Source organism: Haliaeetus leucocephalus, unplaced genomic scaffold (genome assembly GCF_000737465.1).
Source record: "Haliaeetus leucocephalus isolate CR32 unplaced genomic scaffold, Haliaeetus_leucocephalus-4.0 Scaffold161, whole genome shotgun sequence".
Classification (NCBI taxonomy): domain Eukaryota; kingdom Metazoa; phylum Chordata; class Aves; order Accipitriformes; family Accipitridae; genus Haliaeetus; species Haliaeetus leucocephalus.
This window is the reverse complement of record NW_010972597.1, coordinates 1,140,489-1,140,723: the sequence shown is the minus strand read 5'-3', so window position 1 is coordinate 1,140,723 and position 235 is coordinate 1,140,489. Positions and strand designations below refer to the sequence as shown.

The 235-nt window shown below is 72.3% G+C and overlaps 1 protein-coding gene across 1 annotated transcript in view; it reads left to right on the top strand.

The window, feature by feature from the left end:
- IRF7 (interferon regulatory factor 7) overlaps positions 1-235 on the top strand; it is an 8,881-nt gene that overhangs the window by 2,890 nt on the left and 5,756 nt on the right. The window contains exon 2 of the mRNA XM_010562577.1: positions 32-194. Within this exon, the coding sequence (XP_010560879.1) occupies positions 32-194 (163 nt within the window). The remainder of the gene's footprint in view (positions 1-31; positions 195-235) is intronic.

Here is a 235-nt window from a genome sequence, read left to right as displayed (position 1 = left end):
CCCGCCCCCGCTGACGGCCCCGCGCCCGCAGGGAGGCCCAGAAGCTGCGGTTCGGGCCCTGGCTGGTGAGCGCCGTCAGCAGCGGGATCTACCAGGGGCTGCGCTGGACAGACCCGGCCCGCAGCAAATTCCGCGTCCCCTGGAAGCACAACAGCAGGAAGGACGTCACCAGCGGCGACCTGGCGGTCTTCAAGGTGGGGGGGGGCGGGGCTGACCGGGGGGAGCTTCGCATCTT